This window comes from Sturnus vulgaris, chromosome Z (assembly GCF_052056855.1).
Source record: "Sturnus vulgaris isolate bStuVul1 chromosome Z, bStuVul1.hap1, whole genome shotgun sequence".
Classification (NCBI taxonomy): Eukaryota; Metazoa; Chordata; class Aves; order Passeriformes; family Sturnidae; genus Sturnus; species Sturnus vulgaris.
In genome coordinates, this window is record NC_142283.1 from 31047750 (window position 1) to 31062700 (window position 14951).

Sequence of the window (14951 nt, forward strand, 5' to 3'; positions counted from 1 at the left end):
AAAATAAAAATATGTATTTTATGCTGGCTACTGAATGAAGAAAACTTCCTACAGTTTATGCTCTAGTCTTGAATTCTTGGCAGAGGTAATGCAAGCTTTACACTCAGAAATATTGAATATTGAATAAAACTATGAAACTTTCTATACAAAAAATTGTATAGAAGAACTATAGTAGCTAGTTAAATAAAAATCTTATAAAATATTCCCTGTTTTTATTCTCACATACTCAGTTTTGCAAAATAAAATCTAACTATTTCTAAAGAAATGGATATTTTAATATTATTTTGCAAGTTGTATTACAATGACAATGCTGACATATAGGAGCAGGGCTTTCTCTGGGTAAAATAAATTAACTGTTTCATAATTTATTACTTAACTGATACATAAGGAATATAAATTCACAAGTGAGAGATATATTCCCAAGAATTAGTTTTATTTGATCAAATAGAGAGAATTACTTCTGCCTCTTCAAAATAAACAAGAAAGGTTATGATTACTTCTAAATTTGTTTGGGTAATGGAAATGTAAAGAAACCATACAGAAAGTTACTTGTATGTGTGTGGGGGAAATATTAGTTGTTTCTTCAGTGAAAAAATAAAAACAAAGAGACAAAACTAGGCAGGTTCAGCATCACAAAGAGGAATGGGATAATAACTTTATTGCTGTGCCTGTGACAACATCTCCTTTCCAGATGTTGTTCATAGTAATATTGAAGTAATTTTTACTGATAGAAACAAGAGATAATCAGAATAAACAGTAGAAATAAGTGATCGTTGGTCTATGTATATATAATTTAAGATCCAGAGCAAACAACTAAATGTATATTTTGTTTTGAAGAATTCTCTGGAAGTATACAAGGAGAAAATGGCAACTTGTTAAATTAGATATTCATAAATACCAAAAATATGTGTCTTCCTTCAGCATCTACTTCATCATGGAAGCCTGTACTGTGCTGACAGTCTAAAAAGGAGAAAAAGGTGAGAAATTCTCATTGTACCAAGCCCAAAGCCAAAGGAAAACCACAGCTGAACATTCTAACTAAAAGTGATATATGTGGTATGTAAAAGAACAGCTTGTGAGCCCTCCTAATTGCAGAGGCAGGGCGTTCTTGATCCCTCCTTGTTTCTTTAGGGTAGAGTATTTCAGAATCATGGTCCATTTTTTACTTCTGCTTTGAATGTCATACTAGCTCTGACAAAGAATAATGCAGCCATAATCTGTGCTTGCTCAGAGTAAAATTAGTTTACTGTATCAAGTTACAGTGATTGCAAGACATTCCGTGTCCAAAAGGAGTATTTAGGAGGGATAAGAGTTAGCTGTACGTTTTGCTTGGAAAAGAATAGCCTAAAATTATCCATTTGTGGCTTCATATTGATGTCAAGCTCTGTGCTTCTGTTTCAGAGGGGTCATATTAACTCAGATAACATCATAACATGTAATTTTCCAGGATTTGAATGAGTTGACTCATTCCAATATGTTATTCATATATTGATATATTGATTTGATTTCAAGATTAAAAGACAGCTTTTTTTTTTTCATTTTAATTATATTGGTAAATTCATTAGAATCTCAAGCTGTATGCACAGAAATATATACTCAATTTTCAGTAGAAAAACAGCAAAAATACATATCTATCTTTATTACTATATATAACAAAGGCTATAACAAAGATTTACAACTATGGGGTGATTTGGTCATTTCTAAGACCTGGATTCCAAATGTACATTGTTGTCATTCTCAATTTACTGCAATACTCTAATATTATAGTTCCCTTTATCTTTTTAATCTGCACCTTGATTGCACAAGTTACTTATAAAGTGTGCTTTGTGTTATGATATATTTAAAATAGCTTCCAAATGAATTTGTCAGCTAAAAGCTTATGAAAAGTTGAAAGCTTGAAAATTATCTATCATGTTCTGTATGTCCTCTTGACAATTCAGATAACAGTGGAATCAGTCTTTAGTTCTGAAAATAAGCTCCTCTGTTTGTATCTTAAACATACTCATTCATAGCCATTCAAGACACTGAAATTTATAGTCTAAAAGGCATAAAGTGAATCTTCTGAGAAAAACCTGAACTTCCAGTAAATGTGGGTTTAGCGTACACTGTTGTCAATAAAACAAGTTTAAGATCTAGGATGATAAATTTAGATAAATAAAAAGGTGTTGCTTATTTTTATTGTCTTCATTATCTAAATGAAGGTTTCTGAGTTGAAACTTGAAGGATCTCAGAGTTTAAGTCTGTGTTTAAAAAGTTATGGGTAGCTTAAATTCATTCTGAATCCCTCAGTACAGTGTTACCTATTTGGCAGTCCTGCCCTTTCAGAGGACCTTCTACTAATTTGAAATTCTTTAACTAGATAATTTACATCATCTGAAACTAGGCCAGTCTTGTAATGAGTGTAAGAAATGACAGAAGGACAGCTGTATGTGGAAAGTGATTGGTCTGTAAGTATTATTGATATTTGTGGTACTCTCTAAATCAGTATGATTTAATAAGTGCATATATTTAAGTTTACCAGATGTGTGCTTGGAAGTGCAACAGTAATGTCTTTGTGACATCCTATTGAGGTCAATATAATAGGAATAACGAGGGAAGGAGCACCAGATGTAGAATATCCTCAAGAATATAATATTTACCTTCTTGGGTAGAATTTATATTACCACAAAACTCAGACTTTAAATGTCTTTTTTTTTTTCGGGGGAGGGGGCAGAGGTGGCCGACAGAGCTTGCAAAATCCACAATAAATATTCCTAATATGAATAGCTTTATGTTGTCTAAAACGAAACTGCAGTAGGGTGTAATAATAAGTGCTATTAGCATTTTATTCTTGCTTTTGTACCTATCAAGTTTAATAATGAACAAATTGAGCAAAATTATAAAAACTCCTGAAATGTACTTCAGAGCTTGGTCTGCAACCATAAAGAGACAGTAAGACATTTTTCTTCATGAAAGGAAATGGAGTAGCGTCTTAAAATTTTAAAAAAAGTATCAGTCTTTCTTACGCCTAAAAGCTGTACCAAATCTGGCAGGGCCAGTCTGTTTTAAGTATTAGAACAAAGTTAAAAAAAGCCAGCTATGGATTATAAGAAATGCCATCCACTCTTACTTTCATTTCTGTTTTAAGTTTCCATACTTTGATTTGACTGAGGGCATTTAGTGAGTTTTATTGCTGCTGCATATGTATTACATCAGGAATAAAATTACACTACATGGATTAAACCAATAGCACCCTTTAGAAAACAGCAATCTGTTAGATGAGCTCAAGTATTGTAATTTGCCCTTGCTACACTTAGTCTTTAGGATATATTTCTTGGTTTCTTGTGCTGGAGAGTTAGCTCTTCAGATCTCTTGCATGTAGGCGGTACAGGACTTCTGCCTCTTCTGGAAACACAGAGCGAATTTAGTGAAGGCACTAGAAATTGTTGCATTGGTTTTGCATTATTCTTGAAAAATACGGAGTTCAATCCATAAAATGGTGTTTATCAAAAGGTAAGTGGCTGAGAGGGGCAACCAGTTAGCCATCTTAGTTAACAAGGTGGTGAATGGAAGATGCGGATTACAGAAACAGCATTTGCTGTCTAAAACATACAGTAACTCACAAGACCAGTACAGTCCTCTCTCTCCCATTTTAGTGGAAATTGTACATTTACCTTATCCTCCATAATTTATTATATTTGTCATATATTGTAAATTTTTTTATGTTACTTTAAACCTTTTTTGAATCTTTGATTTAACAGCATGTAAATGTTTGTGATACAGTAGGTTTCCTACTTTTTCCAGCAAAGTGTTTACATTTAACTGACCTTTTTCTATGAACTTATTCCTCTATTTTCCCACTCTTGTTTCTCCTAAGTCATTAAAATCCATCCCCTTTCCTTTCCTGTGGTTCCTGCACTATTTATCACATAGGTAGACTTCTCCCAAAATGCTGTTCTGCGTGCTCTAGTATGTCCTGTTTCCCTTTGGCAGTGACCATGCTGTCTGAAAGGTGCTCTGATTTTGATTCATCTTGAAGGGTTCATGCCTGAACAATAAAGAATTTATTGCCTGGACAAAGCAGCTGGGTGTCTCCTGAGACAGATCTGGGAAGGACAAAAACAGAGGGGCCCTTCTGTGTCCTTGCCTTGGGCTCCCATTTGTATTTGTACTCCTGGACTCGTCTGGATTCAGGAAGATGATGAATCCTGTGATGGGCCTAAAAATGGCAAGGCAGTGTGTTCTTGGGCTTCCTCACCAGCTTTGTTTCTCCATGCTCCTCTGTTTGCATAGGTCTTTGATACATAACTTAATATTCTGACAATTAAAGGTACAGCTGAAGGGAACAACACTCTCCTCTCCTTGAAAGGCATTTGAAGACATCTGTTTCACCTGCTGGGACAGATCTGCTCACAAAGACAATGCCAGGTATCTTCCAAGGGGCCTTGTAGGTTCTATATGGCTGCAGTGTGCTGAGTCCTGCAGACCTATTCCCCAGGAAGGGAACTAAGCACCAAAGATGCTGCAGATTTCAAGGTAACTGTACTCAGCTAGAGAAGAGTACTACTTGTCTATACTGTAGGCTCCCTCAAGCTTCATTCCCACCTCACAATTCCAGAGTAGGCATTGCTGACCAACTGTTCTTGACAACAATATAATAGAACTAGCAAGATTTTATGGCACCGTACATCAAAGATAACAGAACACCAGGATGGAAGCCACATTCTCCTAGAATGAAGTCTGCAATCTCTATGCTTCTCACTAAGCCTGCCTCCTTCCCTCCTTCCTTCCTTTTGTGGATGACACAGCAGGTAGAACATCAAACACCTGGATAGAAAGGAGCTGAGAAGTCCACATACACTGATATGTATTTACCTATTGATCTACAGTAGAATATGTATATATGGGAAATGAATTTTTCAACTCAGATGAAAAACCAAGAACTGTGAGTGAAAGTACAGCTGGCACGTCTAGTATCAAAATAGAAAATGTTCCTTACACAATGAAACTGTAGAAGAAACTAAAAGGCATTTCTCAGAAGCAGATCCAGATTGTTTGTTAATTCATTCTGATTTCTTCATCTATGAATTTTTTATATGATAGGAACAAAAACAGTGAAAATGAGCAGAATATTCAAAACAGAAAAAGAAGTACCATTTTGGAAACAATGAGTTTGAACAGTAGCAAAATGCTTCATCTTGCTATTTGAGTTATAGTTTTTACTGAAGAGCCATCGTTATTGTTGCTGTTTGCATGTCTCAATGCACAAAAAGTAGGCCTTGCAGACAGCTCTATTCATCATAAGAATAATACATTTAAATGAAAAAGTTAGCACATGTGTCCCTTGACTTTGACAATACATTTTCCATATAAATGGGTCTTAAAAGCTTTCATCTAAGAGAAAAACCATTAAAAATAGATTTAATGAGCTCAAGTAATCACAGTTCTTTTTAAGGGCCTTTTCAGATAAATCTCACTTTGCTGTTGGTCCTCTGGTTTTAAAGCTGTGTGTTACTGACTGCAGTTTAATGATAACCAAAGAATAAACCAACCTTAGGTCACTTATATACTATTTGCCTCTAGCAAAAACCAAGAAGATTAGAAGTACTCCTTGGATAAATTGTTTTGTAACTTATTCTGACCATACTGGAGAACAAAGTTTTTAAATGCTAGTTTTTACTGCTCTCACAGTAGCCAAGAACCTAAACTTTGTAGACACAAAATAGATCGTCTTGGATGCCAGTGCATTTGATTGAATTTTGTATTTGACATTTTTGTCAAATGTGATTTCACTTTTGTCAAGTGATACCACTTTTAAAGCACACCAGGAAAGTTCTGAACAGCAAGCTCAGGAACAGGGGTTTTGTTAGGATATTCTTTGAAATAGAAAAATGAAAATCACACACATTGTAGAAATAGAAACGAAGATAATGTAGTTCATGGGACTTTGTGGGGACCCTGATCAGTGCTCTTCACACATAAATACACTCAGCTGTATTCCTGTTCCATTGTGCTTTAAGCCTTCAAGATACTTTGTTATTCAGAATGAAAATCTTGCTTGAAATATTATTCATAAAACTACAGGGATGATTATACAGGGATGAAATGTAGTATTTGCAACTAAAAGAGCATAAAATCACTTCTAATTTTTTAATGGCTATTTTGCCCTTATTGTAATGATGTGAGTGTTACTGAAAACTTCCTGTCAAAAATCATATAGGAGATGGAAAAATAAAAAAGCCATAGAAAATTGATGCAGACATTTGCATTTATACCAGTGTTGTGAAGCTATCCTAAAGAAAGCCTGAGATTTGCCTCCTGGTTTAATTCTGATTATTTCTGAGTTTTATGCAAAAGCTTCCTAATGTAGAACAAAAGAGTTGTGAAGGGAGGGACAGAAGTTACCTGTCTGCCTTTACCATAGGATTCATAGTAATGTTTGCTCTTGCAAGTGTGTTCATAGGCCCATATGTTACTCTATAATCAACTCCAAATGTGATTTTTGGATTGTAACTTCCACATGGATCACTAGGAAGTAGAGGAATCTGACTCTTATGAGGCCAGCTATTGAAGCCTGTTATTTCTTGGACAAGTCTCCTCTGCATTAGCAGGCAGATGCTAGGCAAGCCCTTCTCATGTATATGTGTTTTGTATTGAAGTACCAATGCTCCCTATCTATGCAGTGAAACCAAAACATTTTAATTATCAGACAGTATATCCCATGGAGTGGAAATTTTATTGTGTATGGAAAGAACATGTGGTCTGTGATACTTCAACGATTTTAGATGAGGGAAAGATCTTAGATGCTTTCTACCTTTGGGAATGATCAAAGTAGAGTTGTTAGCATCTAAATCACTTCTAGCATCAAAATTTGAATGGCTAAGCAGTAATACTAATCAGTTAAGACACTTCTATGCCTTCTAGTAAGTCTAAGAACCTGCCAGACTCTTACATTATTTTATTTTAATGATCTAACTTTTAGGTCTACATATGGTCTGCATTGTGGCTGTGCTTATGATATATAAGAAATGACATTGGTTTAGATTTTGTCAGAGGCTTCAAGAAAATATAAAATAATAAGATGAAAATTACCAGAGAATAATTTTGGAAAAGGAGTCCTTTGGGAATTCACTAAAATCTTACTCTTGATCTCACTGACACTGAATAAATCTTAATAGTTTTGAAAGAAGTTATATTTCATAGCCATCAGTCCGAGCTGGCACAGGTTCACAGGGGGAACGCCCTGTTGTACAAATTTGATTTTCTTTCATGATAAGGTTCCTGATCTTGTTGATCAAGGGAAAGCAGTTGATGTAATCATCTTTCTGAATTTCAGTAAAGCCTTTGATATTGTTCCTCACTGTGTCCTGGACAAATTGTCCAGCACACAGCTGGATAAACACATCATCTCATGGATGAGTTACTGGCTCATGGGTCGGGCACAAAGGGTGACAGTGAATGGGGTGACAGTGAATGGGGTGACATCAGACTAGTGACCTGTAACTAGTGGGATTCCACAGGACTCCATTCCAAGGGCAGTGCTCTTCAAACCTTCTTAAAATGACTTGGATACAAGACTTGAAGGCACACTAAGTAAGTTTTTCAATGACACTTTGAGGGCAAAGAGGCCCTGCAGAGCTACATCAACAACAAATTTGAGAGTTGGGCAACCACAAACTGTATTAAGTTTAATTAAAACAAGTGCCAGATTCTGTGCTTAGGGTGGAGCAATCCTAGACAGACTGGGGAATGAGATGCTGGAGAGCAGAGCTACAGAAAGGGACATAGGGGTCCTGGTTGACGGCAAATTGAATATGAGTCAGCAGTGCCCTGGCAGCCAAGAGGGCCAACCATATCCTGGAGTATCAAAGACTGAGAGAGAGATGGGGACTACTGATTCCTGATCAGAATCTGAATTTTACTGTGAGCTACATATGCTTATATACTATTTTCAGGAAGGCTAGTAAATTTTTACTACATTCATTGGGCTAAATATCACACAGACGAACTTTACATTTCTACTTACTTCAATCTTCTTTCCTGTCATGAGTCTTGATCCAACCTTCTTGTAATCTTCAAAGCTCTGTTTGCTCTTGCCAAGGCATCTTGTTAATCAAACTGCATATGCTAATTAAATCTTAGCTTCCACACTGGGGGGCATCAGGCACAGCATTGCCAGCCAGGCAAGGGAGGGGATTGCCCCACTCTGCTCTGCAGTAGGGCAGACACACTTTGAGTGGTGGGGCCAGTTTTGGGCACTACAATATAACAAAATCATTCAGCTATCAGAGAGTGTCCAAAGGACGTCCATGAGGATGATGAACGGTCTGGAGGGAAAGCCATATGAGGAGTGGCTGAGGTCACTTGGTCTATCCAGCCTCCAGGAAAAGAGGAGACTGAAGGGAGACCTCATAACAGTCTACAACTTCCTTGTGAGGGGAAGAGGAGGGGCAGGCACTGATCTCTGTTCTGCGGTGCCGAGAACTCAAATAAATGGCATGAAGTTAAGGTCAGGGGAGGTTTAGGTTGGACATCAGGAAAAATTGTTTTCACCCAGAGGGTGGCTGGGCACTGGAACAGGCTCCCCAGGGAAGTAGTCACAGCACCAAGTCTGACACAATTCAAGAAACGTTTGAACAATGCTCCAGGCCCGTGGTGTGACTCTTGGGATGGTGCTGTGCAGGGCCAGGAACTAGACTCAATGATCTTTGTTGGTCCCTTCCAATTGAACATATTCTTTTATTTTACTAAGGGTTTACAAATTATCTGTGATCTATCATGAAATACAATAGCAGTACCATCAGAAACTAGCAATTTCTCATTAACTAACTCTGAGACAGAGGTCTACCTTAAAATACATATGCACTATTTGCATTCCATGACATTTTAGTGTTTCAGAATTCTTTGGATCATGCCTTCCCATTTTAAGGGCAGAATACCTCTGAGAAAATCTCTGCTGCAAAACCCCACCTTTGTTGCTGAGCAGGTATTGGAAAAATTTCATGAAGAAAAAGCACTGTGAAGAATTTTACCATGGCCAGAAGCATTCAAGTCATCTCAGATGAATATTAGGAATATTTGAATACTGCAGTATCCCAATCTCTTCTCAAGCTCATAAGCTCTCTGAATTCCTCAGGAATTTAGATTATCAAACTATTTTTATTTGCATTCAAGAGCTAAAGATAACTAAGTGAGAAATACTAGTCTTGTGGTAGAAGCTCTTCCTATTTACCAGCTATTCTGATGAACAATACTGTGGTAAGAATTATTTTTTAAAACAGTTGTATATTGGAAACAAAATATTTTAGTTACTTTGTAAGTTCTTATTTTAAAAGATAGAAACAAAAATTTAATTTGGAGATAATACAGAATTGTTATAAAAGCTTATTAAGCACAAAGTATAGAAGAACTAGCGAAGCTTTAAAACTGATAATTAAAGTAGCTGATGCATGTCTAATGCATTTCCTCAGTGTCTTTTAGGACCAAATCATAATAATGTATATTTAACTTTTTCTTCCATTTCATGGAAATAATTGCTAAAACTCGTATCTAAATAGTCTGTCAATATCCTTGTATGGTATTTATCCTTGGACCATAAAAGGGCTAGTATGTTGTCTACTGAAAAATCACTGTGTGAATGTATCATACCTGAGCCATCACATTTAGTGTTCTGCCTCATTAGAAGGCAAAGCATAAAGCATTAACTGATGCGAACAAACACTGACTCTGTAGCTTATCATGTGTGCTAGAATCAGTATAATAAATAGCTCATAGATGATGTAGAGATGACTCATTGAGTGATCTGTGAGACTGGGGTATATTACATTTGCCAATCTGGAATATATGTATTTGGAGGAGTGTGTTTTCCAAGGTATTCTTAGGGCTGTGGAGCTGCTTTCCATACATTCAAGAACCCAGCTTTGTTCATCTTTTAGACTGTTCTATCCTGGCTGCAACGGTCATGTCTAGACACGCTTTTTAGTTCCATTGGTACATCTAAATGTTTAAATTAATTGTAAATAAAGTAATCCCTTTTTCTTCATAGCCTTCTGCAGGACCATCGAGGGATGCAAGCTGCTACATGCTTTTCCAAATGTTGTCCAGCTATTTGACCCTTTCAATCTGCTTATCAGTTTGAAGTTGGGAGTTCTTAGTAAAATGATGGTAATGCAAGGGTAATTGTCAATGGCAGGCAGTTTCACTAGCTTTCACTTGCTTGATTTTCTGTTCCCTTACTTTCTTATTTTTCCTTTAACACAAGAATTCCCACAGGCAATTGTTTATAATGTGTGAAATTTTACACCAGCCTGAGAGGTACAAAAATTTCATTTATCAACCTCCACAGAATGGACTTCTCATTTTAAATTCTTTGAATATAATCAATCTGTTCTATTTTTGTAAGGAAATGAAGAAGACTTTTAGCAATTCACCTGTGAACATAAAAACAGAAGAAGGGATTATTAATGACCATTGTATTACCTGTATCCTGGAGAGATTGAAGATATGATAAGGTATAAAACTTGGAAATGCAGCTGTGGTACCTAGTTCCATGCCAGGACAGAGCTCAAAATAAATTGCTCAAGGACAGCTCTCTGATCACATTTCCAGCTATTTTACCCATAGGAGAACTGCAACAGCTACCACAGAAAAAGATGTTCTTTCCATTAATTCCCTATCAAGACATTCCTCAGGAGAAAGAGCAATACAGAATATTTATAGAATATTTACTCCAAAATTAATTGTAGGTCAAAGATATTTTATTCAAATTGCATTATTCTTAGATAGAAAACTTAAATATAATTGGAAATGGAAATATCTATACCCGAAAATGGTACCACTACCCAATGAGACACGTTGTGAGCATCAAAGACGCTGGGCTGAGAGACTCCTAAAACAGCTTGAAAATTCCCACTCTATGACTGCTGGGAGTTGAGTTTTTTTCCTTTTCTTTCTGTGGAATTTTCCCCAGTGTTATGCTAAGAATTTGTGGCTACACTCTAGCTCAGATGGCTAGGGCAACAGTTTCTCTCGCAGGGGTGTGGAGAGGGGGAACATAGGAAAAGGAGACGTGGGGGCAGCTGCCTGCTGTCTCGCGCTCTCGCATGTTTGGCTCGGAGAAGGACGGTCACTAGAAACTCCGCTCTGCCATCCCAACACGAGGGAGCTGCTTTCCTTGCCTGTGGGACTCCTTGCTTGGACATTCTCCCGCATCTCCTGCTGACTCCAAGCCTCCTGTTTGGCACACCGGGACCGACACTGCCCTGGGACCCGTGAGCAGCGTCTCTCCTCCGCCCTTGCGATCTGGGACACAGCCGCCATCACCGCAGCTCCCCTGCAACCACGTGCAATCACCGCATCGCTTTTCTGCTCACCGGGCCAACGTTGCCTGCCAGCTGGGACGGTAACTGCACCACAGAAGAAAGGTGTCCACAACCGAGAGAACTGTTGCTGTGTTTCTGCTTTGTTGTTAATTTCTCTGTTGTTAATTTTGTTATTTATATATATCAGTAAAGAACTGTTATTGCCTGAGACCCCCTTAATTTCAAAATTATAATAAATTGGAGGGAGGGGGGTTTCTTAGCAAATACCTGTCTTTCAAACCAAGACAACGACTTTGTGAATCAAATGCCAGAAAAGGATTTAATGTTGTGATACTTTCTACTGTCATGTCTTCAAGATAGATTTCTTGCTCAGACGTAAAATTCAGAAAATTGAGTTCAAGTAATTAAATTCCCCATAGAAATTTGGGAGATACAGACATTCATAAATGTGTTCACAGAAAGCAGCACAGTGACCACTAAAATCCTTAATATATCTATCAGAAAACTCTGAAGAGATGGATTGTGGCTGTCAGGCCCAGAAAAACCTCTTGTGAGGATTTTTCTGGTCCAAATTTCTCAGGCTCTGCTAGGGTTCTTTCCCAAAGCTAGCTGCTTTTCTCTAATGTAAACATAAGAGAAGAATTGAAAACAAAAATAAACGCCTGCTGGATATGTGAGAAAAGCCTGGGAAAGTGGTGTTACAATGGGCTGTGTTTTGCTCTTGACTTAGTGTCCTGAGTGTATTTAAGCCAGGTGTGTTAGAATAAAGTTGGCTCTTTCCTATCTTGAGAGAGACCATGTTGTTGTGTGTCTTACTACTGCCGCTCAAAGGGTTAATCCCCTAACATACAGCCACAATGGATGTGCTTAAATTCTCTTGTGAAAGAGACTGGTGGTCTCTCCTCTGTCTGTGTGCATGTGTAGGTGTATGTGTGTTTGCATATACTCAGTAGGAGTCCGTGAGGTTAGACCTCTGGGTGCTCTTAGGCACCCAACTTGTCGGGTTGTTTTCTTCAATAAGCCAAGCAGCTAATAGTTGCTATGAAGTTGTTTATTGCAGAAGCACATCAGTCTCAAAGGCAAAAGCAAAGCAAAGCAATGACAAAAGCAAAGGGCAATGGCAAAAAGCAATGGCAAAACACACCAGCTCTCCCTAAGGCATGTTCTTATATAGAAACTTCCCAACAAACTAAGACACAAACTCAGACCACTACTTCTTAACCTATTAGAATTCTAGTTTCTTAGCATGCTGGGCTTCGTATAAACCACGTACATGGTCTCTCTTGTTCGATCTGAAAAATGTAAGCAATATTCTTACTATAGGTTTATTATGTCTAAAACTATGTTCTTGGAGCCTCCATGGAACTCCTAGTATCTAAGATTATGTTTTTCAACCTTCACTAGAACATGTACTACTACTCTGGCATCCTAGACCTTTATTCCCTAAAAGCACTTAAAACTTATTCCACTTACTTACTCCACTTACTTACTTAGTCATTCCATTTACTTACTTACTTACTCTACTTACTTGCTTGCTCACTAATACTAAACCTAAACTTTCACCTCTGCCTTATGTGTGAGTGGCTTAACACACTTCAATCCATCAAAAGGCTTTAATTCAATCCCTGCACTCTGATTTCTCTCTGAAAAATTCAGAGAAACTCCTGACTTACTGACTCCAACAGGAGCCCAAGAGCTTACTGAAATATATACCAAGTATGTACCCTGCACCACAACCACAAAAAGGGAGAGGTATTTGAGAAAGAAGAACCACAGTATTAAAAATATCTAATATTAATTCATCTGAGAGGAGGCAAGAGAATGTTGTGTCCTGCATGGCTATTATCCATTAAGCTGTCATTTAAACAGAAGTAACCCTGACAATAGGCCTTGTGGACTCTGCTCTTTAGAGGACTTGTGAACAGTTATATTCACATACAGAATATCAATCCTCCTTTATTTGCAATCATCTTGTCTATTCCTCTCTTGTGTAATTCAAGAGTTATGATATTTCTGTACTATAAAAGAATCAGTGATTTCATGCACATCAATTTCAAGCCTAGCAGCATAAAACAAGCATTCAATTTTATAATCCCAAAGCTTCCTCTCAGTTTTTATGGATTCTACTTCCTTTGTATCTTCATACTGCAATCAAAGAGTAGCAGTACTTATCTGAATTAGAAATCAGACTTATTCAGTGTAGCCAGCTGTAACAGCTTATCTATATTTCTGTAATCAAGAAACTTTATTATCAGTGTTTCGTGGAGGCCAACAGGTGTTCTTCTCGCTGTTCTTTGCAAGAACAAAGAATGTAGACATAAAACTTTTATTAAACTTTTCTTCAAAGAGGTATTTGTTAACTTTCTCTTCTTATTTTCCCTAGTCCTTCAGGCAGATCAAGATGACAGACTGTTTCTGCTGCTTTCCTTTTCTAATCCATCTATTTTTAATCTTTGTTTTTTCACTCATTTAGACATTTGCAGTTCAAAGATTCCAGTTTAATCTGGAAAAACTCTGTTCTGGAGAACATAAATCTTACACATTACAGTTTCCTTTCAAATCCATTAAACCATAATATAATTGTCTTATTCACCTTTTAAGTCCAAAGTTAACTAAGAGATAGAAATAATCAATTTGGTAAGTTATTTAATTTTGCGCTTGTCTTTATTTAATCTTTTCAATACTTAACTACTGTGTAATTACAAATTTCAATCTTTCTCTCAGCCTTACTAGTTATACCAGCTTCATGAGATCAAATTGTGCATAAAAGAAAAAGAGGCTATCTGTCACATGCATTCCTGGGAATAATTTCTCCAGCTGTTTGAACTATTTTTTTTGTGTCTTAGCTGCTTAATCACTCCATCAGATCATATTGACTTCTTCAGATCATATTGTCTTCTCCAAAAATAGATTCAATTCTGAAATCCTAATTCCCTTTCCTGAATTCTTAAGAGAACAAAAGGAAAAGTGCCTGCTGAAAACACATACAAGGTGTGTTGAATTCCAGCTCCACTCAATATTGAATCAATAAGCCATCTCAGGCCAGCTGTGGATTGAATCAGGAATTTAAAAGACTATTTTATAATTAAAATTTAATATAATTAAAGGGAAATATGCAAGCAATAGGAAATATGGCATCAAATGGCAACAGATGGGTTCTGAAATAAAGGAAGTCGCTAAGGCAGGTAAGGATTTCAGCTAAACATTTATTGCTAGATAGGGAGAAGAAGGAGTTTAGAATATTCAAGAAGAAACTTGTTATTTATCAAACAGAAAGGGGTAAGTGTGGATATGTAGAATTGTATAAGTAATTTCCATTGGTTTTTTGTGACTACTGTTATAAAATAGAAAGAACTGTATGCAAGGAGAAAAGGCAGTGTTTGAGATTAAGAGAATGTAAAAAAATGTGTTTGCCGAATTCTGTACTCAGGGAAACATATTAATCTTTGACAACAGCAGTACTTTCAGCACTAAATATAGCATAATTCAGATGGAAGTTTCTAACCTCTTTCTAAATTTAAACACAGTAAAAGGCTCACTTGAAGGAATGCTCACTTGAGAACAAATGAGAAGAAAGAGCAATTTACCAAAAATTTTTATGAAATATCCTCACATCTGTAATTACTATCTGTAAAGTTCAGGAAGACTGAT

General features: G+C 36.8%; 1 protein-coding gene across 10 annotated transcripts in view; it reads left to right on the top strand.

Moving 5' to 3' along the window:
- The window catches only part of ST8SIA4 (ST8 alpha-N-acetyl-neuraminide alpha-2,8-sialyltransferase 4), a 134584-nt gene that overhangs the window by 69933 nt on the left and 49700 nt on the right, over positions 1–14951 (top strand). The window contains exon 7 of one of the 10 annotated variants that reach the window (XM_088156137.1): positions 10382–12093. The exons of the other annotated variants lie outside the window; for them this stretch is intronic. Within the exon in view, the coding sequence (XP_088012263.1) occupies positions 10382–10401 (20 nt within the window). The 3' untranslated portion in view covers positions 10402–12093. Of the gene's footprint in view, positions 1–10381; positions 12094–14951 lie in introns of those variants that run through there. 10 annotated transcript variants of the gene reach the window in all.